The sequence below is a fragment of the Platalea leucorodia genome (genome assembly GCF_965183815.1).
Source record: "Platalea leucorodia genome assembly, chromosome: 2".
In the NCBI taxonomy this organism is placed as follows: Eukaryota; Metazoa; Chordata; class Aves; order Pelecaniformes; family Threskiornithidae; genus Platalea; species Platalea leucorodia.
The window spans coordinates 85,640,627-85,664,407 of NC_138824.1; the positions used below are offsets into that span (position 1 = coordinate 85,640,627).

The 23,781-nt window shown below is 41.6% G+C and overlaps 1 protein-coding gene and 1 long non-coding RNA gene across 6 annotated transcripts in view; one reads left to right on the forward strand and one right to left on the reverse strand.

Moving 5' to 3' along the window:
* RPS6KA3 (ribosomal protein S6 kinase A3) overlaps positions 1–11,971 on the reverse strand; it is a 78,611-nt gene extending 66,640 nt beyond the window's left edge. For 3 of the 5 annotated variants that reach the window (XM_082304316.1, XM_082304313.1, XM_082304312.1), the window contains exon 1: positions 11,657–11,971. In XM_082304316.1, the coding sequence (XP_082160442.1) occupies positions 11,657–11,728 (72 nt within the window). In that variant the 5' untranslated portion in view covers positions 11,729–11,971. Of the gene's footprint in view, positions 1–1,513; positions 1,603–11,656 lie in introns of those variants that run through there. The other 2 variants (XM_082304318.1, XM_082304315.1) reach the window with 1 other exon arrangement.
* Positions 11,972–12,103: 132 nt separating this feature from the next.
* On the forward strand, positions 12,104–16,790 carry LOC309586804. Its single transcript, XR_014227443.1, has 2 exons — positions 12,104–12,253; positions 16,423–16,790. It is a non-coding gene; the product is annotated as an uncharacterized lncRNA (long non-coding RNA).
* The last annotated feature ends 6,991 nt before the right edge of the window (positions 16,791–23,781 follow it).

The window sequence follows — 23,781 nt, forward strand, 5'->3', positions numbered from 1 at the left end:
TTGTACAGCTAAGGGTAGTTTGATAAGATGATGCTCCAAAAAGCCTTAATTCCCTTCACGGTAGCATCTTTTACTTACAGTGTACAAGCAGTGAGTACTGTACTATCCTTCCTTAAGATACATAGAAGTTGAAATTACCAAATAAAAGACCATAAAAATACCAGCTTAGTTAAGTAACAGAAATGAGTGTTTTTAATAAAGCCATTTACAAGGAAGCATATTGTGTATACATATATCATTACCATGAAGGCCCCAAGTCACATAGTTTCCCTTTTCTCAAATCTATGGCATATATTTAAATTAAATTAACATTTGTATTTTAGCTACACATCTCTATATTCTGTTCATGCTACAAGATAGTTTCCAAAGTATCTCGTCAATAGGAAAAAATGAGATGAAAAACAGTAGAACAAATAAGACAATTGACTTTAGCTGGAAAGGAGGAGTCTATAATGTCCTAACAAATAATGATGGCTAAACTCTGGGGCCTAAAATAGGGCAATTTGTGTATCAAAGCCATGTGCTCTAAACTGACTCCACATGCAGATTTTCAGAAATAGTGATTCCTGCTACAACAATCATTCCACTGAATAGTAATGTACATTCACTGCAGGTGAAGTACTGTGTTTTACCATATAGTAAGCTTTAAGATTTCATGCTTACTATTTTAAGGCAACTGCAACATACTTCAAAGTGAAACACACCATCAGAAACTTGACACAAGCCTCTCTCTGAAGACAAAAAGGCGAGATCAGCTTCTGTTTTTAAAAAGGTTCTAATCTTTAACCTCATTGACTTTTTCAACATTTTATCAGTCTACCAGAAAAAACACAGCAAACTTTTGCAACACAAGTGAACTGTTTTGTATAGACTGGTTTTCCTGTTTAATCCTGCATTGCTTTCAGTTACTTTTCAGTTGAATTCAAGCAATGCATTCCAAACACACTTATTGGAACTAGGAACAAACTCAAGAAATCAGCGTGTGCGCCATGCGGTCATGTCTGAGCCAGATCACTGGATTAGCAAGATCTTTTTAAATAGGTCTACCCAAGCAATGATTATGCTAAAGGAATCACTGGATGGTAGAACCAGTTTTACTCAGAACAGTCTGAGCCATGTAAGGTAAAGAAGAATATGTATATATGATTTATGGTTTGCTGGTATATGATATTATTAAATGGAAAGCAGCTGTGTATTATGAAAGTCTACAAAGCGTACTGCCTTCCTTATGAGTTAAAATGTAAAGCCAAAAGGTTCCTATCGGAAGTGGCAATATTTAAGCCACTGTGGAGCAAGGAGGTCAGCAGCATGCTTAAGAGGTGAGCGAATGAAATAGGTTCCATTTTGCTGGGTGTAGACTCGTTCTAGTATTTAACTACAACCAAGCGCATGTCTCAATGACATAACAGATTGGGACTAGATTTATTAGTCTGATGAATACAGAATAAGAGAAGGCTGAATATATCTTTCACATGTACAGACTGGTCTAATTGAAAAGACAGAGACTCTAGACCTTGATTATTCTTCGGCTGTGCTCCTCCTGTTATAATCTGGTTATTTCCAGTACTCTGGATCCATATTTCACATGACAGCACAAGAGAACTATAAGAAAAATAACAGAAAAGGTCCACAGAAAGTTTCTACTTACACCTAAACACATCAGCAATCAATTTACACCATGAAAGGAGGGTGCACATCCCTTATAAAGGTAACCTACAAAATGCTCTTCCAGTCCACTGAAGTTCTATTTCATATTCTGTTTTCCAGTGGAAGCAGTCCTGTTAAGTTAGCTACAAATCTCACTCCCAAAAGCTTTTAAACCTGTTGCCACTTTTCACTAAATCGGTAGAAATGAATACATAAACACAGTTGGGTTCCAGCAGTTTTCCTGAAGGCACGTGGGCAGGAACACAAAAGAGATCCTACAGGTTCCCTAACCAAGCATAAAGCAGACAAACATCAGGGAATCTGCATCAGGCAGCTGGTACATGAATGTCCCCCATGGGAACTGACAGAACTTCTGACACAAAAATAAATCAACTACAAAACAGGAAATCAACCATCAATATTTACAGCAATCAAAAATTACAGGTTTAAACCCACTGAACTCTTAAAATATAATCAAGTACTTGATTTTTCTGGCAAAAAAAGACAGTTTAAAGAAGGCTCCCCTCCCCCCCGCCCCAGTTCAGATTATTTCACTTCTTAACCAGTAACGCACACCCATAAATAACTGCACTGGAAGGGACCAAGAGGTAGCAAGTAGTGGCATATCTTAGGGTATTGGTATTGAGAAAATATAATCGTGCTAAATCCTTTGTAAGAAAGGGGTACATCAAGAAATGCAACCCACATTCCACCTACAATCAATTAACCACTTTTTGAGAAGCAGGGAATATCCTGCACTCTACACACTACAACTATATATTGATCTACAGTCTTAATGTCACTTGTAATTTTTTTTTTTTTTTAAATATGGTTCCAACATTTACTGCAAGAGATCCAAGTCATCTCAGAAGCCTGGCAAAATTGTACTATCGTGGGCACCTGCACAATAAACCTAATGCTATTTCCATCTATCCTTCTGATTAGCAGTGGACCCCCATGGGTAATCTTGTATGTAAAATACACCACCTAGCATCCATAACAGCAATTTGAACTTACCGATTTGGTGCAGAATATCTTATTTTAATAATAATGTCAGGTACCCATAATTCCCATCACACTTTTTTTAAAGGTATCTAAATTGTATTAATGAAAATACTAAATGGACAAATCATTATGTTTCCTGTAGTACTCCCTTTTCCTATTTTCCCCATTAGCTTCATCAGTAATACTACACATAGTATACACTTGAAGTTTTTAGATTTAGTTTAGTATCTCCATTCTCACATTCTGTTTGCAAAAAAAGTTCTGCTAATTTGGACTTACCTTACTGAACTTTATGTTCTTTCCTACAGTTTTAACTGAATTTTTTTCTGAAGGACATAAGCTTGTCTGCAAAGCTTCTTTGATATTAGACACCACCATATATCTTCTTCCTCCCCCAAAACATCTCTGCTTTGTGTTTAGACTATTGCTAGACTATTTTGGGATGTTTAAGTAACCTCTCTGCCAAGTATTTTAACTTTTTTACCCAACTATGTATGTCAGTTATTTTAAAACCGCTTATGAAATTGATACCAGTTATAGCTTTTGGTATAGTTCTTCTGCCATTAACCTCAACATTTCCTAATTATTAATATTGGGCTTGAGCATATAAGTTAGTAACCAGTCTTTATACTATTAACAGAGTTCAGCATGTTATATAACTATTGACTTTTCTGTGTAATTGGTGACTTTTAGCAGAACCATACTGCCCAATTAAGACATAATAAAAAGAAGTGTTATATTCTAGACTTAACAATTGGACAAATCAAGAATTATGAACTGTATCTCAGTGCAGGATGATGTTTTGAGTACACAAATAAGCAGACAAGACGCCTGAATCACACCATTTAAAAATCATTATCTAGAAGTTTTAACATGCCAATGAATAACATAGGCAATGATTTAACTATGCTTTGGAATTATAATTTAAATAAATTACCTGAATAAGTCTGAAGTTTCTCCCAGGTAATTTTTAGTTTTCAGCTACCAAAACTTCCAGACTTACTCAACAACTTTTAAACGCAGTTATAGGATTTAATAAAAAACTTTTTTTCCCCCCCTTTAAACCTTCTGAAATAAAGTTTAGGATACCAAAAATAAATATTTCAAAACATACAAGAACTTTTGGGATTATTTATTATTTAGTCATTAAAACACTGGCCATATATAGATCTGAGCACTTACACTCTGGTTTTTCAAGGGGTTGAGAAACAGACAGATAAAGCGTGCAATCCTTGAATTGAGTAAAGCTGTAACAATGCTTCTGGCTTGTTTCAAAGCAGCACAGAATGCAGTATTCCCACTGAAACGTTCATAATAAATTTGCTGTTAGCAACACAAGGCACTGCGTGGAACTACATTCAGCAAAAGCCTTTCGAACTGTACACACTCAAACTTGCTATTCTAAGCAGCAATGAGCTACCCTGAGAAAAAATTCGTAGGTCCGCAGAAAAATAGTTGAAAATAGACTGAGAGGACCTTGAGAGGTCATCCAACCTATCTCAGTGCACCAAGGCACGATCAGCTATTCCTACAATGTCGCTCACAAGACGTCTATGTCTAACCCCTTCTTAAATCTTCAGCAATGGAGTTTTCACAACCTATTCCAGTGCTTAACTAAAATATGAGGCTTTAATAGGATCTGAATTAATGACTTGTGCCCTAACCCCTGAGCTGTGAAGCCACACAGATCCAAAGCACTTACCTAAATCCTGACCTGATTAAAACTTATTATATGTAAGTCGCAGAAGTGAGCTATCATCTTAGACTTCTTTAGCTGTTCTCTCACAGCATGTATTCAATACATTTTGCATATAGTATGTTAAAAATAGTACATGCAAGTATTAAAAACTCCTTAAATTTTTTGAAAAAATCAAACAAAAAATTAAAGTTATGACTATTTTTATGAAACATAAAATTACTGCAAGTCTTTTATATAAAACCTTGTTACTTCAAGTTCCATTAATTCCACATAATTTATTTTAAACTTTATTGACTAAGGTGACTGACTTCTTCCTCTGCTGAGTATTAAAGGAAACAGCAGGACATTGAAACTTGCCTCTCTATAGACAATCAACCTCACATATAAGCCATTAACATGCAGATCATATAGGTACAAAGTCAAACTTCCTTAAGTTAGGACAATTGGGCAACTTTAACTATGTGATTTTGTAAACCCTATCTACTTTACCACCTTCTTCTTATCTGATATGACTCAAGAGTATAGTTTAACCATATAGAAAAGCAGTCCCATTTCCTCTACTGCGCTGCTTTCCTTGGCAAGGGCACTTGTCCAGCCCTGTGCCAAGTCAGGTCATAAAAGGAAACTAAAGAAAAGTTTGCAGCTCTCAGTGAGTTTAATTCTCTGAATTAACTCAGCTTGAAGTCAGACAAGTGCCATGGCATTATCCATGCCAGACATATAGTATCACAAAATCTTTGTCCAGGCCAACCACTTTCTGTAGCTAAAACAAGCTCCAAACCATGTATGTTCATTTGTTCAGAAAACAAAAAACAAAACAATAAAAACAAAACAAAACACGGAAGTGAAATTTTCATTTAGTTCCCTACCTATATGGGTGGTAAAATATTACACTTAACACATCAATTCAGCAGCCCTACTGGAAAGAAAAAAAAAAAAAAAAAAAAAAAGGCCACACACACCAAAAAAAACACAGCACCTATTCTCTGTTCATCTGCTCCAGAGGAATAAGAAATATAAATGCAGAAATCAGTTACTTCAATATAGCCAACCATTGCTGCATATATGAAAATAAAAGAAATTCCTTCTCTGCTCGCACACGTTATCCTGAGAGTGACTCTAGCACCTGATAGTATACAAATCTTATTACCAAGACTGTATTTGCATGAGAAGGCAGGTATGCTTCACCTTCACTGCCTCCTGCAGTCCCAGGCCCACCGAAATGCCCTGGGCTCCTTCCAAAGAGGACTGGGGCACACACAGGGGAGTACATGCCAGGCCTTTCCCCTATGAGTCTGGGGCAGCCAACAGGCACAGCAAGGCTGCGTGCTGCAATTCCTTCCAATGCAGACACTGCTTTTCAGACATGAGTTCGTTTCTTAGAATCTCTTTGCATGAAATGACAAAGGTTAAAATTTAATATTGAAGTCAACTAAAGCATTACTCATTTATGCTCATTTTGTCGTTTAGCTATTTTAATAAATTCTACTAAGAAGAGAGACTAAGCTATGGAGCAACTTCACTATTTCCTAAAATTCAGGATTTCCAAGGTGACTATACAACAAATGTCAACTGCTGGAAGACAGGAGGAGAAAGACTCCCCATTAAGTGAAAAAAATTGTTTAACGTATAACTCTAAGTTCTAACTGTTACTAATTTTGGCAATCATGTTATGTAAGGAATAATGCAAATAATATTCATCATGGTCTGACTACATCCTGAAACCACCACCTTTTGAGCCTGCAGGACAAAGATAATTTTATTTTTCAAAGGTATGTTTTGCTGGACATTTAAAATCACAACAAAATATCATTTCTTCACATCTTCTGTATATACTTAAGCACGTTCTGATAAATTAATGCTTGAAATTAAATGTTAAATGGAAAATTAATTAATTTAATTAAATGGAACCTTAGAAATTGTGTCAGAAAACAGACTTAGACAGTAATAATATATTTAGAACACACATGCTACCTTTTACACAATTGAATTGCTTCACTCGATAAACAAATAAAAAACTAAGAGCAGCACATTTCCTCCAAAAAGAGTTAAGTGGAGCATTAAGCATACCACAGGGGGTTCCTTGCATCAAAGGGAACATATGGTAACTGTTACTGATAAGAATGAGCTAGCAGCAACTTTGTGGTTGAGCCACTGGAGTAGGTCCCTGGAAATCAGAGTTTGTCTCCTAGCTCTAGAACAGACCCCATGAGTTATGCTAGATGGAGTCACTAAGCTGTTGAGCCTCCTTGTCCCATCTGTTACACAGGATTTTTTCCCCCTCTATTTCCAATGGGTGAGGCGTTTAATCTTATTTCAGAGAATAAGGAGAGAATAAGTAGCACAGTACCACGTATGCAAGCATATAGCACAATACTTGCAGTAATCAACCACTTTAGTTTGTCTAAACTTACAAATTCCCTGAAGAGATTCTAACTTATCCAGTTTTACTGATTAAATTATTCCACTCTTGAAAGTCACCAAGATTGAAAAAACAATAGCAAGGTTTTACTCTTGCCTGAAAAACTGCTTAAAAGTTTCATTATTGGAATACTGCTATGAATTATATTTGGGAGAAAAAAAAAAACAAAACCAAAAAACAACAAACCAACCAAAACAAACAAAAAATACCAAAAAACAACAAACCAACCAAAACAAACAAAAAAACCCCAAACCAAAACCCACAAAAAATCCCACAACCCCAAACCCACTATCTTGAATGAGTTCTTAAAGTTCATAGATCTGCCAACTGCCAAGATCAATCAACTCATAAAGCTAATATTTTTGAAGTGCAGAAATAATTAAACGCCCAGCTTAGTCTATGTATCAATGTGAATCCAAGTTGAGCATTTCAAATGACAAACAACTACAGTTAGTGTGACAGATCACAATCAATTCAAAGACAACAGACATGCCAGTCTGCTTACATCTACTTTGTGTTAGATGCCCCAGCTGTGGCGAGAAATATTACGTACACTATAACGAACAAAACAATTACAAGCTAAGAACTGCCAATGTCATAAAAAAAAACAACGGAGCAATTCAAGAAGTCAAACTCAACACCTCCTATGAGGAAACCAAGAGCTGCAGAGCGCACACAATACTGCATGAAGGTACTGAATTCAGCAGAGTGAAGCACCTGCCCCCTCCTACCCCACGCAGCTGACAGCAGGACATCAGTACTATGTCACATAGTAGGAATGTGTTAACTACAAAACAGAGTAGGTAAAATCGTACCATTAAGGAACTGAAAAAGCTGAAGAAAAAAACCCACACACCTAAACATCTTTCATGCAGACAATATGTTTCTCAAGACAGTATTTACATATATATAACATGTGTTATCTGTCTATCACAGTAGTTTGTGGAATACAGGGTATACTACTTATTTAGATGAGAATTAAATTGCTAATTCTTACACTTTTAACCCAGTGTAAGAAAATGTCACTCCACAAATCTGTGAAAAACCCAGACTTCAGAATGCACTGTATTGACAGCAGATATCTATAAGAAGCAGTAGCCAAGCACTGCAGAGAATTCTGCCTATCATGGAGAAACGACAGATAGTCTTCAAAATCCACATAGACCAGTCCATTTAGGTGATTCCACTTTGGCTTTGAATTGTTTACCTGTGTTGGCTATTCCAGAAATGACTGTAAATACAGCCTTTGTTCCTGTGGAATACAAGTACAACACTGATTACACAGACTAGTACAGAATGTAAAGAGACAATCACAACCACAGCTACAAGTGGCAAGACATCTGATAAATTTCAGATTCCACGCCAGAAGTATACATTGACATTGAGAATGTCACATTGACATCAGAATGGAATTACAAAGCAAAAATTACATTATACTAGATTCTTTAAAGCATCAGCATGACCGTTAAATGCTAGCACCCCTTGTCTCATGCAAGGTTCAAATAATTGTGGATAAAGAAGATAAAACAAGGAATTCTCCGAAAGGGGATTTATACTGTCTATTTAGACACCTAAATAGGTGATCATAAATCCCCTGTCAAGAGCAGTGGAAAAAACTGAACTTTCTCCACAGCCAGTTTAGAGCACCTAAATTAAAACTCCTAAAGATAGATGGCACAAATACTGCTGAGAAAGCCTAGCAAATGGTATCTCCTTATGATGGACAGCTCTTTCAATGTACTGGTGTCCAAAATTTGGGTGCCATACCTGTATTCATGCTCCTCCAGTAGACATTAATATGCACGGCTGGGTGTACAGATCAAAGGATCAAGTTAGTTATTCAGGCATTCAAATACAAACTCAAATCATCGATACTTAATTTGCTTGAAAGCAGATGACTTGAAATAACAGGCACATTCTCACCATGAAAAACAAACCTATGCTTCTTATAAATCTGGAGTAGACCCTGAATCAATAAAAGACAGCATCATTCCACAGGCTTTAAAGGTGTTGTGATTTAAAACATGAAACTTTAAAAACAAAACAAACCCATGCATTATACTATAGACACTATTTTTAACATAATTTGTCTAATAACTTTACACATTGAAAAAGCTGTCAGAGATGCAATGTGGGTCACTGGCCTATTTGCACCTGTAGAAACAGAACTCCTGCAACTGATCTCTGAAAACTATAAGTCCATATTTTATCTACAAAAAAAAAAAAAAAAAAAGGTTTGCATTATTTCTTAAGAAGGATGATGTTCTACAGATCTGCTGTCCTGTTACAGCAGCTGTTGATGGTTAACTATACTGTCTCCTAAAGTAATGCTAGTTCAAGGTATTCTATTCCTCCTACTAAATTTGCTCACACATCACAGCAAATCACCTCTTTGGTGGCACCAGTATAAAAGCAAATACAGGACTGCACTGGGAAACAAATAAAAAAATTAATACAATATAAAAACTTAGAGTTGTTAAGACAAGGAAAGTGTCTAAGCTGAGTTTTGAAGCTCAATAATTTGTAATTCCCTGTGGATAACAGTGTTACAAGAACTGTGTCAGCAAATCTGAGAGGTTAGTGGAAACTCTTTACCTCACTCAGTATTACAGCTAAAGACATTATTACTATCAAACTATGACTGAAATCACAATGAGTTTCCAGGTGGATGTAAAAAAAACATTTTTGCCCAAGGATACTCCTGCAGGATAGGGTCTGTAATTAGGATATTGCTATGCTACAGATAACTAACACAACTCATGCAAATTGAAAATGTAAGTTATGTATTTAGGTCACTTGTTTACGTATTTGACTTAAACTTATCTATTTTCACTAAAACATCTTTTCTTAAAGACTCATTTCAGGTAATCTTAGTAATTTCATTTCTGAGTCTACCTTTTGTTTCCTTTTGAGGGTCATCTGAGAAGCATTTACAGGTGCAGTCTTTTCAAGAATTGAGTGTTTATTCTAGACTTATTCTAGACTAAGGCCTTAGAGTGCACACATGTCAGTTCATTGCTGTTTCATGTTTTGTTAGTGGTCCTAGAAAATTTTTTGGTGATAAACTGCTGTAGACTCATGTCAATGTAAGTGTTTAACTATTTTTTTTTAGGAAGAGATGAAATAGACTTGTTTCAAGAAGTTTATGACAGCAGTTTAAAAACAAATCATGTCTGAAACACACTAAAACAAGCAACAAAACATAATTAATCATGCACATACACACATTTCAAATAACGTAATCTATTTTGCTACCTTTCCAGCATATATACCATTATTGAAGTTACATAGACTACACACAGTGAGCATCGAAGACTAAAGTAACACTTAAGATCTCTTCTCTAAATCATTAGTCTAAGTGGTCTTGCAGAAACATCTCCCCTACCACCTTCTCCCTCACCCCCAAGCATCACACTACTATTGTAGTTACTTCCCATTAAAAAAAAAGAAAAATAAATCATCTAAGAGCACCACTTCAGAGGTCAGTGAACAACTGGCAAGAATTTAAAAGTAACTACAGTAACTGGCAAGAATTTAAAAGACAGCTCTGCCTGTCAGATCAGAACTGCAGATTCTTCCGACCCCCCGAGATGCAGTCACTTTAAGCAGAAGGAAGACAAGACAAACATCAAAAGGACAAATACTTCTGATACTATAGAAAGTTTGCATTGGCCTCTCTCTCTTTGCTCCGCTCACTAAGGACTAAGTCCTAACCTTGCGACTAATTGTTGTGAGCTGGCCTGAGTCCACACCGTTCAAGATCAGCATCACTTGAAGCAGCCTGGCTGCGTATCAGCTGGAGCAGATTCAGGTAGAAGCTGCGCTGTCAGAGGAAGCTATTTCTTTTCAGATGGGAGTCTGGTCGCAAACTAGCACATGCATTGTGGGCTACTAGGAAATCACGGAGCAAGCACAACTGTGTAGGTGTAGCGTTTGTATACGTCCAAACCGACACAGTAGTACACTGTAGGAAAAAATGAAAATAACTGAAGGCATCTATGACCTCGGATGCAAGTGAACCTAATTTCCAGCCACTCTCGTTATCTCAGCCTAGGAAAGCTGACACGCGTCCTGCCTAACAAGGATGGGAGCACAACACCAACTCCCCGCTACCAACAGCAGGAAACCACACTGCGCTGCATCTCAGGGATGTTCCCATAAACGGCGCCAAGCACAAAGCTTTACCCATGCGAAACGTCCCTGCGGTTTCCCAAACGCTTGCGAAACTGCAGAGACAACCCCATCCTGCTTAGATAAGGGGGCAGCGGCACCCGGGCGGGGACGGCCCCCGGCCGCCCCAGGGGGAGCAGCGGCAAGGCGAGGGCACCGGGCTAGGTGAGGGCAGGGCAGGGCCCGGCCCTCCTGTCCCCCCCCTCCCCGCCCCGGGCCGCGGTGGCAGAGGCGGCGGGGCCGCCCCGGGAAGGGAAACTCGCCGCGACAGTAACCAGACACCGCGCTGGAACAAAAGCGCCCGAGTCGGCCGCCGCCGCCGCCGCAGAAGCAGGTTACTCCCTCCTGGGGAAGGGGGCGGAAGGGGAGGGAGCGAGCCGGGAGCAGCCCGGTCCCGTGAAACACGCCCCGAGCCCCGGCGCGGGGGAGCCCCGGCCGGTCCCGGCCGTGAGTCAGTGCCCCGGAGAGGAAGCGGCGCGCAGCGGCCGGCCGGGCGGCAGGCGCCAACGCTCACCCCCCGCCGCCCCGCAGCGCCCCGGCCCCCCGCGCCGGGCCGCTCCCCCCGGCCCCCCGCCCGCAGGGGCGGCGCTGCCCGCCCCGAGCGCCCGCGAGGGGAAACTCTGCCCGTCCCTTCAGCGGCGGCGGCGGCGGGAGCCCAGGTCCCGTCCCCTCCTCACAACTTTCCCCACAACACCCCCCCTCCCGCCCCGTACCTCGGTGCTGCTCTCGGCTGTGCTCTCCACAGCCATCTTCTGCCAAGGGTCCGCCAGCTGCGCCAGAGGCATCTTCCCCGCCCGGCTCCCGCAGCCTCCGCGCTCCTCCTTCCCACACCCCGGCGGCGGCGGCGGCGAGGCGGGGGCGGCGAGGCAGGCAACGAGCCCTCCGGAGGGCGCAGGACACCCCGGCTAGCTCTAGCGGCGGCTCCTGCGGCGACTGCTGCCCGCTGCCGCCGTCCGTCGGTCCGTCCGTCCGTCCGTCCCTCCTCCCGCCCCCTCCCCGCTGCCAGGCGGAGCCGCGCTTCCGCCCTCCCCCCGGCCCGGCGCTCGGCCCCGGCTTCCGCTCACAACATGGCGCCCGGGCCGTACCTGCCTGGCCAACGGCGCCTGCGCGCGCCACCGCCGGGCGGGTCCAGCGCCGCCCCGGCCCTCGCCGCCCGCAGGTGCCGGGCCGGGCCGGGCCGCGGGGGATGGGGGCAGCGAGGTGCGCCCGGCTCTGCGGGAGGCGGCGGCCGCGCACGGCGGAGCGAAGCCGAGCCGAGCCGAGCGTAGCCGCGGGCGAGAGGCTGGAGCGCGGCGCTGCGGGAGGCCCGGGTCAGTCGCGGGCACGGCCGTGCCGCCGCCCCTGGCCGGCGGGCGGGGGAAGCGCTCGGTGACCGCGGGCGGCCGGGCCGGGGCTCCCGGCGGCGAGGCCCGCCCGTACTTCGCCCCTATCCGGCCTGGGTCGGTTTTTCCCGGCGTTGCGGCGGGCAGGCCCGCGGGGCTGAAGGGCGGCAGCGGCCGAGGCGCGGTTCTTCGTACGAAGCGGCCGTGTGGGGTTTCACCCTCAGCGCGGCTGCCGCTGCGAGGTTCCGTCAGGCCGGCGCCGGCGGACAGGGCTGCGGGAAACGCGCTGGGGAGCGGCCAGGCCCCGGGGCTGCCGCTGCTCGGGCAGAGGAGCTGCGGGGAACGGGAGAGACGGAAAGTTTGTCTGCATGAGCGGAAGAGCGGATGGAGAAGCTGGGAGGCGAGTGAGGACAGGGAGGAAGACATAGTGTTGTGCAGAATGTCATTAGGCAAAGAGGGAAAGGAATTAAGATGCAGGAATTTTGTTTTTATAGCAATAGCGTTTACGTAGTGGTTGGACTGCATGAGTAAGAGTTGCCTCAAAGCAGGAAAGTCATACTTCTGCAGGCCATGAGACATGAAGATAAAGCTGTCAAAAAAACCCCCATAGGTTCTGAAGACAGCCCTTATTTAACTTTTTATCCTCAGCTGTTAGCTGGTACACAAACAGCTGACTTAAATGTGTACTGAGATCCACGAATGCGTGCGGTCTTACATGGTTCTGTTAAAATGTTAAGCACTGTAATAAACACCCATCCTTTTGCAACGTCAGATGGCTTGGCTGGTGCAGAAGAATCCTTGAAACATTAGACCGGCAACAGAAGATGGGTACTGGTGTCAGACATCTTGCTGTCGAAGCCAAATTTTTCAGAACTGTGTTTGAGAAGGCCACTTCATTTTCAACAGCCCCCACTGTTCCAAAGCATTTCTAGATTTTGACAGGTCATGCGCTTTGTTCCATGCTTGATAAAAGTTAACATTCTTTAAATATTTGGAGTTTTTTGGGGGGTGGGAGGAATGGCAAGAGTGCTAGTAATTAAAAATGTGTGTGTGTGCATGCATGCACACACTACTGTGATGAACACAGGCTACTTCTGTTTCTGCTTACTAGCATTTTTGATCCCACTTTATATTCACGTAAGCATAAATACCTGTCTACAAAGAGGTACAAAGGAGTGGATAGTCAGTTGCTCATAATGAATCAGACTTCAGCTGGTGCTACAGAGACTTCCATATCTGGAGTAAAAGGTCATAGTGGAATGATCACTTGAAGCCATCACCACTGCCAGGAGAAGCAGCTGTGCTCTCCCCTTGCTCACTGCTGTTCAGTCTGGCCCTTGCATCAGCCTCTCTTTTGAAGTGGTGCAATTGCTTCTGCTGCCACGTGGTGAGTTAGACTGGGGAACAGATCTACGTCAAAACTAACCCTACCCTTTTTGCCTTCTCTTGTCCTCAAAAAACCCCCCACCAACCAACCCTATCAAAGTTTGAGTTAAAGGTTGAAGAGAGGTCGGGACTTCTTCCTTCAAAAATGGGCAATTTGCAAAACTCTGCCCAGTTATTGGTATGGAATTTAGAACAAGGTAGTAGAAAAGAGATAATTCAGTAGTGCTTGGCAGCCTTTATGCTTAATAGCATAATGTTGATAGCAAGGAATAATTTTTTTTAGTCTCATCAGCACCAGGTCACTTCAGTCTCAAAGTGACTGCTGGAATGTTGAATAGAACACTCATATTTACAGCAGTTGTACTTTATGTGTTTGACACGCAAATCAGGACTTTTTTTAAAAATCCTTGAGTTCATGTGAAAATCCATGATGAAAAAAATGTTTCCTTCCATCCCCCTGGAAACATCAGTTTCTATTTCCTCACAGGGATAATTTGCTTTACGTTATCAAAGCTCATGCATTTGTACCTGCATCAACTATACAGTCAGGTACATACATCTGAGATGTGCCATTAGGCAGAAGAACCTGAGCAGCTGAAAGGTGACAGCCACAACAGGAAAAAAACCCTAAACGTAAGCCTGCATTTAACATAGTTCAAGCAATCCCTCTTTACATGATGAGACTTCCTTCCTCTACATAAAAAATTCCATGATCTCCCCTTTTCCTTTCATAGTTGTCTAGTCCTTCCCTGCCATAGGTACCTATTCCAAATGACTTGTTTGAATTAAAAACTCTTTTTAGAAGGAGAGTGGGTGTCACTAAATTTTAGTATCTCTAAATTTTGTACGTTGGTCATCTTTCGTCCTTCCCTGTATGCGTCCTACAAATCCAGGAAGAACAAGGGCAAAGATCTTACGCACTAGCATATAAGAGGGCTGCAAACAATAGAAATCTGACCTTTTCTCAGGCACTGAAGTACGGAGGGTAGGCAGAAGTATGCCGTTTCATTGTTCAGGGGTTTGAGTATTATCACACCACACATTTAAATTTTATAAAGACGAAAGCTGCATCAGGATTTTAATCGGAGCTACTATGCAAGAACAGACTTCAGGGCAAGAAAATCATCTGGAAATTGTCTCCATGGGGAAGAGAAACATACCAGTTAATTTCTGGGAGATGCAGGGGATTCTGACTTTCAGATCCTGCTAAGCTTAGAGTTGGGTCTTCCTCCCAGCGAGAGGTAAGACGCTGAAGATATTTTGCCTCAAGACAGCAGCTCCTATTTTTCATTCCTTTTGTCTCAGGCCAAAGCAAGATCATGCTTTCACCTGTGGCAGCAGACCTTTAGTCACCACTAATAACTGTCTGTCACCAGACTCAGTTGTGGGGGTTGATTTCACCTTTGCGTAAGTGGTTGCAATCGTATTGCATCCACACAGATATTTTACATGCATTGCACCGGAAAATTTGATCACGTTCGTTAGGAAAAGGGTAGCATATGGCACTGAAATGACAGTGCTGTATAAAATCCTGTTAACCTGTCATCATGTGAATTAGGTGGGCTTTATGAGCTGCACCATTTTTTGATCTCACTTCTAACAAATCTCACTAAAATGTCACCCTATTGAAAGGGAAACATCAGCTTAATAGGACTTACCTGTCTTTCCCCCCAGAAGGCATCTTGATGTGTGAGTAGCAGAAATTGGGGAAGCTTGCTTATGGTCAGTGGTATCTAATGCTTTGCATAGCTTTGAAGTAGTACCTATGTACTCTTTGCAATTAAGGCAGAATTCATGGCAGAGTTACTAAATCACCATAGTCGTACCCCAAAAATACTAAGTATAAGACAAGATTAGTTTGCTAATATTACTATCAGAATAATATTTGGGAGCTTGAACTTGCATTTTTAAAATACAAATAAAAGGGGAGAAAAAACAAAGCAAACTATTTATGGCAACAAAAATACAATCCAACACTCATCTAGAACGTGTAGTGTATTAGCTGTGAATTATAATACAGTATCTTCTGGATTAAAATGAACAGAATATGGAAGAGTAAATGCATTCCAAAAGTGTGAAATTCAGTTTCAAGCATTACAACCATAGTACTGAGGTATATAATTTTAATTTAATGCATAAGAAAATGTACAAAAGTCACTGTCCAAATTTATGTGGGAAAAACCTCCAAGGGATTAAAAAAACCCCAGTACAATGTATTTGTATAGCTACTAGATACAGAGAGTCTCTTACTCTCCAGACACCTGGATTCAATTCCTAGCAGATCACAAAGGACAATTGTGTAATTTAGTAAGTCACTTAATATAGATGAGATTCAACTAAGGAGACTTAGTCTTTCTTAATGATGTTTTCAAAAGTGTGAAGAGGCCTTGATTGGAGAAGTGTAAATACATCCTGACAAAATAGACTAAGGAAGCCCTAGTGCTAATTAGAACTGGTTGCTCTGTGCTTTAGTTGCAAATATAAAGAACATCTCCTTAACCTCATTGGGATATTGAAAGGATGGTTTCACTGATGTTTGGAAAGCTGACAAAGACCAGGGGGAGAGAGAGACAAAGTGCTGCAAGAATTTTCCAGCTGGTGTGAGCTGTCATAGAAGAGACACAAGAAGGATTGGCTATATGAACCAGGATTAGAGAGAGTTATAATCAATAATTAAAAAGGGAAGAACTGAAATGAATGTCTTATCATGTATTAAGACTTAACCTGACCTTTCAAATGACATCTGCTGAAGGGTGCTTTTACCATTACAGGCCCCTGGATGATGGAATCGTACAGGAATGCAAACATTGCCTACAATTTCCTCTGGCAGGCTCTTCTTTGAAGTTCTGATCCTGCAAGTGTAGTAGAAGATGCGATAATGACAATAAGAATACTTCTGAATCCTACATATATTAGCGATATGGCGTCTGACTCGCCGCTTAAAACTCTAGCTTTTCTGGATGTATGTATGTTTACATAAAATTGCCCTGAAAGGGTAAAGCATAATGGATCAGGCTCGATGGTATTACTGCTCTGAGTTTTATCTGTGGTCACTGTACTAGCAGGAAATATTGTGCCTGTGGTTTCTACATCCTGAGTGGAAATCTGGAATTCAATAAAATATGGTCTCATTACAGCATACCTGTCTCCAACACATGTTCTCATTTTAGTGTTCCTGTACATACAGATAGCTCAGATTTATCTTCTGAATGACAAAACTTATCCTGTTCACCGCAGAGTATGAGAAATGTTTTGCTGAGCTTTGAAACCTTAAGTGGAAACCTGCTATCAAATACCAAACACAAGTTGTCACCCCGTTACGGTGGAACATTGAGAAGCAGATCAGAATTTCAGATTGTGGTCTTTTGAGGCAAAAAGGAAACAGCAGAGTATGAACAAGGATCAGTCTCTGAGGGTCGGGGTTCTCCGGGGTTAAATGTGACAAAAACTAGCTGTTCACAAAAAAGAAAAAAAAAGATACAAAGGTGATAGAGGTAGAATATGATATTATATTATATTATACAAGAGAGTATAGCAATAACAAACTTGTCAGCTTCACTAGTCACTGCTATAAAACACACCAGGCTTAGAGGAGACCACAGCATTATATGTACCCTACCTGTCTCCTCCCCCAGACCTAGGAGTTTAAGGGTCACATACCTTTCTATTATTGTTATCAAATTAGGTCTGATTTAGAGAGTCTACTGACAAGCAGAGCCCAGTTTATCTTGCTTTCTTGGGATCTAGCCTTACTACCTCAATTTCCTGATCTTATGCTCTCCCAATTAAATAGTTTTAATGTCCTCCCCCATCCCTTGATCTCTTCAACAGCTACCCACCAAATCATCTACTTGAACAATCTTACTCTTCACTGTCTTTTATAGATTATCGAGTATCTCTTAGCCAAGAATCCCTTTTAAATCTAGAAAGCTTTACTTTCTCTTTCCTGACCCTAGATTACACTCAAGAGGATTCTCCTGACTGAGCTCACAGCTGTCCTTTATCCTGCTTGACGACACCTGATCCTCATTCCCAGCAGTCTGCTGATCTTTTTTGAAATACCTGCTGTTGAAGTGATCAGACCTAAAAATATAGTTTGCTACCTCTACTGGTTTGAAAGATCCATGTGTTCTCTCAAGACAGTTCACTCGCTCTTCTACCAGCACCTCACATTTGTGCCTTGCCTTTTCCCCGGTAGAGAACCAAGCAGTGCCATTCAGAGGGGGGCCCAGGTTTCTGACCATGCCCATAAATGTTTTCCAGTGATCAGTAAAACTTGTTGCATCATCAAATGTAAATCACAAGGGATCAAAATTGTGCATGTTGTACTACAGGCTGTATGTAGTATTTTCCCCATCTCCCTATATGATGTCTGCTGTTCCAGTGGGGAATTCCTGCCACAAGCCCTGGCCGCCTCATAATTCAGGTATGATGTGACGGATTCACACTCCCATGTGTTGTTGATATGTGACTTCTGTGAAAAAGGAACTTCACTGATGGTTGACTTACTTACCCTGAAGTGTTTCTTCACCACGCAGTATGAGCCGGGGGCTGGCAAACTCCCAAGCATACTGGCACCCTTCCTTGTGTCCCATGGGTGATTTACCGGTGAAAAGGTGCCTACTCTGGATATTTTAGATCCCCAGCAATCACTCCAGGACCATGCGATGACACAGTTCCACAGTTTCCGTCACCCAAAGTCAGCGCCTACTGAAGGCAGGCATGAACACGATGGAAGGCAGCTAATTATCTGGAAGGAGGGAAGAGAAACGTGTTAGCTGAAACAACCCTGTCCCCCTCATGGGTACCACACTCCGTCCCTGCTGTGTTGACCTACTTTGTCCTATTTGATGGAGCAAAGACATCCTCAGGGCCTTGCTCCAGAGTCACAACCTTGCCAAAAGGAATACCAAGATGAGGAGGCAGCAACATTTATCCAGTATTGCAGAGCAGCTGAAGGCTGTGTTAAGACATGGTCCCTTATTTAGAGCTTTGGTGTTGCGAAAAGGTACGTGTGCGACAGGTGAGTCAGAAACTGTAAAGTCTGTGCTGTAAAAGGTTCTGGGCTATGGTGTGCTTAAGCTAAGAAGTGGTACAGACTTGACTTACTGCTAGATCAGGCAAGATACTATAGGTGGAGGAGGGGAGGTTGTGGAAGATTTTTGGCTTGTTGGTCATTCTCCAGTAAGTGAAAAGGAAGGTAATGTAAGATGTAGGAGGAAACGGAAAGGGGAGGCTGAGAATAGGAGATGGCTCTTTAAACAGTGAAGAGGAAAAAGAGCAAAAGAATTCTAAAGAGCATATAAGGAGCAGTTGTGTCTTGGAAATGAATAGCCAGTTAATCCTGTATAAGAATTTTTGTGTAACTATTTAGTGAATCACAGGAAATCGGAAAGGCTGATGTGTTAACAGTAATAAGCCATAGAGATGCTCTAAGCAATTGTAGGAATCTGCCAATATTTTCTTTTGTAGAGTCACTTGATACAAGATTAATGAAACAAACAACCATTCAGTGTCTCATTCAATCCATTACAACCAGATAAAATTTCCAATGGCTTCAGCTAAATGTTTGCACTAAGAAACAAATTCTCAGCTGATGAGTGGGCCTACAAGTTAATAGAGTCTTTGGTATTACATCACCACAGACAGAAGAAAGGATTAAACGAGTTGTCAGGATTATATTCCTTCTCTACTGATTCACTTTCAGCAAAACTGAAACTTTGTCTGACTTCAAAGAAGCTATTTTAAAAAATTACAATTTTCAGGAAGGAATGACGTTATTTTGCCTGCTTCACCAGAATGAATGCTCCTCTGCTGCGCACAAACAAGCTGCTTGCCCTAGTTGAACAAAAGCTACGATGAGGGCTTTGATCAGTGTTGACAGTGTTCCTGCAGTATTTCAGTGTCTCATTCCTTTGTGCTTTCTAGAACCACTACTAATGACGTTGGTTAAGAGAGAGTGTAAATTGCAATAAGATGGCCATCTCCAGAGAATGCCGAATCGGTCTGTTGCAAGGATTCTTTAATTATTAATTTCATTGCTACAGATTCTTTATTGGTTTAATAGTTTCTCAGGACAAAGAGATCCTTTATGAGCTCCTTAAAGCACCACTCATCTATATAACAAAATTTGTCCACTTTAGTCCACAGAAACCCCTTTTACATTAGTGACACATCAGTGTTCTTGTTTAAAGGGTTGCATTCCACACTGGGTTTATTTTTCCTTGGAGACTAGCAGGAAATCTGTCACTAATTTCCTTCCAGCCAGCTCTGACTGCCTTTTCTCAGTCCTCTTAATCCTCTGTACATTTCTTCTTCTCCATTGTATCTTCTGAAAGCAGACCTGATTCTCTTAACTTCGTTCTTGTGTTTCTTTCAAGGTATTCTTCATCCATCTCACACAGCTCCAAGCTGGCTCTTGGCCGAAGCAGCAGGTCGCCTGCTCTCCCTGCAATACATCGAGCAGATCTGAGGTGCTCACCCACCTCGTGTACATCTATTTCCTCACTTACCGCATCTCTTTCCTGCCCAGTCATCTTTATTTTTACCTATCTCCACACTGCATGTGGTGCGTCCAAAACTTTGCTTTCCCTTTTCACACCTAAACCCTTTCTCTTAATAACTTCCCGCTTGCCGTACGAGAAACCTCTCTAATCCTCCTTGTCAAGTCATCAGCTTCTCGTTAAATCGCGTACCTTCAGGACCTGTGTATTTGCAGTTCAGCGCTTCCTGTCTCTTGCCGCTGCCAGGAGTCGCAGTCCCGTTGCTGCAACGTTCTCATCACCTCGCGTCACATCGCTCACCGACAAAGCCAGGCTGCTCCCATCTCTCTCGACATTTCCGCACCTTCGCTTCTTTCTGCTTCTTACTCAGGTTCAGCTTCGTGGCTCAGCAGAACTCTGTCTGGGCTTATTTCACTTTTCTCATTTTATCCTTTACCTTGTTCATGGTTCTGTATCCTTCTGCGCCTTCTTTCCTACTGTTTCTCAGCCTCATGCATTTTTTACGTGACTTTGTGCTTCAGGCTTCTCACACAGAAAGCCCTGCTCTTCCCCAAATCCCCTCGAGTCTTCTTGTATCCGCCTTAATAGTGTCTCTCAGCCGCTGTCCCAGAAAGTGTATTTTTTCCAAGTTAAGAAACTCTTCAAAGTGCAGCTTTTGTACTGTCAAAAAGCAGAAGCTTTTCCACCTCCACTTCAAAAGTAAGGAGTGCACTTGAGAGAGAGATTTTTGCAGCTGTAGAGCCACATTCTATACTGTCCTCTGGGGCTCACAGGTTGGGCATCTGAAGACTGATGGAGTCCATAATAGGTCACTTTTGAACATTTTGGCAAATGGTTTAAACTCTTCTCTGTTTTATTTAGGTGCAATTCTGAAGTATTTGGAGGACTTGTTCCCACTTAATACAAGGCTAAAATTGCTGTAAACCTTAGGTATTGGTGCTCCCTAAAGAAAGAAAGAAAAAAAAGTTTTATTCACTTACAAGCCTTTGAAAAATGCATATATGCTTTTAAGCACGGCATGACAATTGCAAAAAATACCTAATTTGAGGGAGTGGGTGCAAAGCAAATATATTAGGAGTAGGCATGAGAAAAAGTTAAGCTTCCCTTTTTCTCTTTGATGCTTCTCCTTTACCAGTGCTGTGGAGACTGAAAATAACTGCACTCTCAGTGATGTCATCACCATTAGAGGCACGCTGTCAGCTTAATTTGTTTTCTGACTTCAGCAGGGGAAATAGAATCTGACTGCTGACTCACTTGTTAGGTCTGAAGTAAAGTAGTTATGTTTATTTCATCTATTTGGCTATGAGTTCGGGGCTTTAAATATCCACCCACTTTGTAGCAGGTACAGGTACTCCTATTCATGAAGGAAAAAGGAAATGCAGAGTCTGAAATAACTCTGCACTTTGTTATCATAGAGAAGATGTTGTCTAAAGCAGGAAAATATAAGATTTTTGCAGAGTTGCCCTACTAAATAGTTTTCTCCTTTCACACTAGGCCACAGTGGTGGACTAGTTGTTGGTTGTCTGGGATGGTTGAGTTGTTACCTTAACCGCAGCCTCAGCAGCTGACGCAGTACCGGTGGTGTCAGCAAGCGATGCTTTGGCTGCAGATCCATTATTCAGATGCTTTTATTTTTCTTTCTTGGCCTGCCCCCTAATGTCTCTGCAAGCTGAAGTGAAGAAGTCTTGTGGAAAATCAGTGTGCAAATAGACCTTTTTTTGTCCATTTCGTTATCCTTTGTTTTCCATGTACCTGTGAGGTTGGGCAGAATTTTTCTTTCCCACAAAGACTATTTTTGACGTCTACATGACATATTTTATGCACATTTTGAAGGAAAAAACCAAAAATTGCAGTTTAGTTTGGACTGGCAAAGTAGCAGCAAATGGAGACTTTTCCTGGCAGCATACTTTTCTGGCTCTCCTTCTTTATTTAAGTAGCTGGGGGGCCAGATCCTCTGCTGGCAGAAGATGAGAGTGTGTTGTGGTTTAATCCCAGCCAGCAACTGAGCACCACACAGCCGCTCGCTCCCCCTCCCCCTCCCGGTGGGATGGGGGAGAGAATTGGAAGGGTAAAAGTGAGAAAACTCACGGGTTGAGATAAGAACAGTTTAATAATGGAAATAAATAAATAAATAAATACTAATATTAGTAGTAGTAGTAAAAAGGAAAACAATAACAAAAGAACAAAACCCAGGAAAAACAAGCGATGCAACCACTCACCACCTGCCAACCAATGCCCAGCCCGTCCCCAAGCAGCAATCGCCGCTCCCCTGGCCAGCTCCCCCCAGTTTATATACTGAGCATGATGTCATACGGTACGGCATAGCCCTTTGCCCAGTTTGGATCAACTGTCCTGGCTGTGCCCCCTCCCAGCTTCTCGTGCACCGAGCAGAGCATGGGAAGCTGAAAAAGTCTTTGGCCAGTGTGAGCACTACTTAGCAACAACTAAAACATCAGTGTTCTGTCAACGTTATTCTCATAGTAAATCCAAAACACAGCACTATACCAGCTACTGGAAGAAAAGTAACTCCATCCCAGCTGAAACCAGGACAGAGGGGCTCTAGCTTTTTTAACCACGTTGCATCTTCTGGGGATTTAAAGCTTTGACTGCCACTGACTTGCCTAAGCAAAGTGGAGTTGTGCCCATAATCGAAAGGTAAGGCATATTTGAATGCAATGAATGGCTCTAAATATGTAGAGCAAGGACGAACGCACACAAGAAATAATAATAAGAAAAAAGATACGGATTGTTTCAGTCATGTGGTTTTCCTCAGGATGTTTAACTAGCGTTGCCTTAGTTTCCATTTATTTTTCTGTAATTCTTAGAAGTTACTTAATATCAGATCTAATCTTATTTTCTTCCTTTACCTTGCTTGTTTTTAGTTCCTCCTTCTACAGTTTTGGTTGGGAGCTACTCCTTGCTGATTTTTTACCCTTTTGTTAGGATGCAGGAGGAAAACGTGCTGCCATATTTCTAAATTCTCATGGGCTCAATGAATAATTTTTTTATTTGTCACACTTTTAATCCTGTGCATGCATTTTAATGACAGAACTGTGTATTTCTGCAGGAAAAATCAAGGGATTCTAGAAATTGATGTGACAACAACATTAACAATATTCTTTTATAACTCTTCCCCCTGGGATTAATTTCAATTGTAGAATGCATCTTCTTATAAACAAACTGTGAAAACTAATGGCAACATTTCATTTAAATAGGAGGTACATGGGAAAGTAATGTACTAGTATATTAAAACAATGAATACAATTCTTTTCCCATTGAAACCATAGGCATAATTCAAATAAATACCTACAGGAGCAAAACTCAATCTAACTTTTTAACTTTCATTTTATAATGGCAAAGTTCATCCATTGAGGATCACTGCATGACATCCTTCAATTTAGGAGCTGTCAAAAGAGCTTTCTGGTGTAACACCATGCATTTAAAAGATATTGTTTCTGTACTCAGCATCAGATGCTGGCTCTGTGGGCATTTTTAGGATGGTGTGGAGACGACTGTCATCCCAATGCTGCAGACCGTGGTAGTCTAATTTAATCCTGCTTTAGGAATACCCCTAGGTTCAGGATAGGATGAATGCAGGATGAAGAAAGTTTGCAATGACTAGTTTAG